Source organism: Aphanomyces astaci (genome assembly GCF_000520075.1).
Source record: "Aphanomyces astaci strain APO3 unplaced genomic scaffold supercont1.439, whole genome shotgun sequence".
NCBI lineage: Eukaryota > Oomycota > Saprolegniomycetes > Saprolegniales > Verrucalvaceae > Aphanomyces > Aphanomyces astaci.
In genome coordinates, this window is record NW_009798702.1 from 1 (window position 1) to 2628 (window position 2628).

The 2628-nt window shown below is 49.1% G+C and overlaps 1 protein-coding gene across 1 annotated transcript; it reads right to left on the reverse strand.

Moving 5' to 3' along the window:
• Positions 1–598: 598 nt before the first annotated feature.
• H257_19255 (hypothetical protein) lies at positions 599–1994 on the reverse strand (the record flags this gene model as incomplete). Its single annotated transcript, XM_009848402.1, has 4 exons — positions 599–967; positions 1013–1280; positions 1331–1589; positions 1649–1994. 4 exons carry the CDS (start codon positions 1992–1994, stop codon positions 599–601), a joined length of 1242 nt encoding a protein of 413 aa, XP_009846704.1.
• Between the last annotated feature and the right edge of the window lie 634 nt (positions 1995–2628).

The following is a 2628-nucleotide window of genomic DNA, read 5'->3' on the forward strand; positions in this document are numbered from 1 at the left end:
TGCTGTCGTCACGCCTCTAGGGCAAGGCATGGTGGTCAATTGTGGTCCAAGACACGGGCCGCCATTGGTCGAAATCCCTTGCATCTGCAGCGGCTACTGAGCAGCTCAGATTTTTGGTGTGGTGTTGACTATGGGGGTGCCCAAACGTATGAACCCGCATATGCAGCGGACATTGCAACATAATCCTGATTTGTAAGAAGTGATCCCAGGGCATGATTGTTGCTGAAAGTGTAGACCCATGACCAGATCTCGGAACAACCAATGACATCTCCAGCACCAAGTCCCACCCTTAACACGCAATCGGCAACGCTTCCAACATCCGATCCCACTGTTGAAACGCAACCAAGATACCCAGGGAGCCCGGGGAGCCCTGGGCCCCCAGGGAATGTTGGTCTGCTCGGGAATGATGGGCTCATTGAAATGTTGGCCCACAATGTTGGTTTGACAATGGTTTTACCACAGAAGTGCGTTAGCAGAGCCCCTTGAAATATTATAAATATAAATGCTCAGCCATATGAAGATCAAAGTAATATATTAATATTGCATTTCGATACAAAAACTCATATAAATTTAATATTTCATCCAAAACATACATTCTTTATTCATCCTGGTCATCGATGTCAAGCGTTTCCAATGCTGTGAATATGTCGCTCATTTCCAAGTCGCGGGCTGTCTGCAGAGACAGCTCAAGCATGACGCTGCTCAGGTCATGCTGGCCCAGCATAGTGCAACCATCGTCGTAGATCTCTTTGCCGCAGGAGACATACTCGGGTAGACGGCCACGCTTCTTCAAAGCAGCCTTCTTCATATGCGGAATCTTGTAAGAGTTCTCGCCGGCGCAGCCGATGACCTCACGCAAGCATGATTGCAGCGTCAGGAAGTTGCGTTCCAAAGACCACGGGTCCACGTCCTTCCACGCATTGTTCATCGCACTCACGATGTCCTCGTAGGTGTTCGAGTGGTGCGTCTACTGGAGCGCTTAAATGGCACGGAAGAAGCCAAGATCCAAGACGTTCAAGTCCGGCGAGTTTGATGGCTGGTACTTCAACTTCATGACCCACCCACCAGACGTGCAGGCCTTGACAATGTCGGCGTCGCTAGGTGGAGCATGCGGGCGTTCATTGTCCTGCTGGATGAATACGGTCCTCGAACACTCCGGCGGCCAAAGAGCCTTGATTGCAGGTATGACGTTGTCGATGAGCATCTTCTTGTACACAGGGCGCGTCACATTGACAGCCGCAGCTCGATTGTGCCGGCCGGACGGTTTCTCGACGAACGTGCTACCCGAACATGCTGGGTGAAGAGCCACGTGCCAATCTTGCCATCGAACCATTCTAACTTGGCGTTGTCCCATCTAGATCGCGCTACTGCCGACAAGAACATCACTTTGGTGATGAATCGCTTGCTTTGGGTCGACCGATGCGGGGGTTCCTCTCCAGGTAGCAGGTAAAGCTGGGAACGGATTCGCGTGGCGTGAAACCACATCTCGTCTACGCGTACGTAGTCGTACATGTCGTGGAACGCGTACGTGGCACGAATTCGAGGGCACATTTGACGCGGGCAGTCTTGTTCACATCGGTCAACTTGGGCTTGACGTTAGAGTTGTACTTTACCATAAGACCACGTTTGTATTAGTCTTTCAGTGTACTCGGTGGCATTCCGATGGCATGGGCATCGAACGCGATTGTTGTACGCTGCGACGCTGGCACAGCGAGTATACGCTCTGGAAGGTTGGTGTACTTTTGTTTGCGCCCGACGCGACCTTTTTTTATGCTGGCAGTGTGCTCACATACCATTTCGCGATTGGGCAAGTTGTCGCCACCCAGCGACACGTTGGCACGTTGCCATATCTTGCCAATAGTTCGTGGGTTGCGCCCAAAGATGTGAGCCACTTCAAGTATGGCCCCACGGTGCAGCTTGCACGGCTGCTGTACAACGCGTACGAGGAGGTGGTCTACGACAGCACGTCGCTGGTCAGCGGTCAGCTCCTTCATGAAACGCGGGATTTTGCAACTCAAGTTGCCGCTCAAATTTGATCGACATTCTGATTTTCGGATAATAACTCCTTGTATCCGTATGAATTTGTCTTGCTTTTAGTAGCTGAATTTTAAATTGACCTGCTGATTTCGATGTGTTGTTTTTTTTTACGCCTTTAAGTCCAGTAAACACGTTGTCTTCTGTACTTTATGAGCATGTCTTCAGAGTTTTAAAAATAAATAAAAAATAGTCACGATATGCAAATTTTCCCCTTAGGGTGCTTCTATTTCCGTCTGGAGGAAGTATACGGAAGTTTCGACATTACAAACGTGATAATTATCCACGGAAGAAAATAGAGTCATCTTATTGGCCATAATACGACAAGTATTCCTCGAATTTCGAAGTCGGCTCAGATCACCTTACGGTTACTGTAACCCCAGAGATTTAGCATCGTATACTCGTCGGGTAGGACGGAGTCCCAGGTTATAGGGTTACTGACTGACGAAAAGGTGTATCCGGATGTAATGATTCCCTCATTGACTGTGAAACAGTATTTTGGTCAAAACAACAGTTTTAATGAGGGAATTAGTAGTATTAAGGGCATCTCCAACGGGGGTCCCTATATCCATGTCCCTACCATATCCCCAAAAC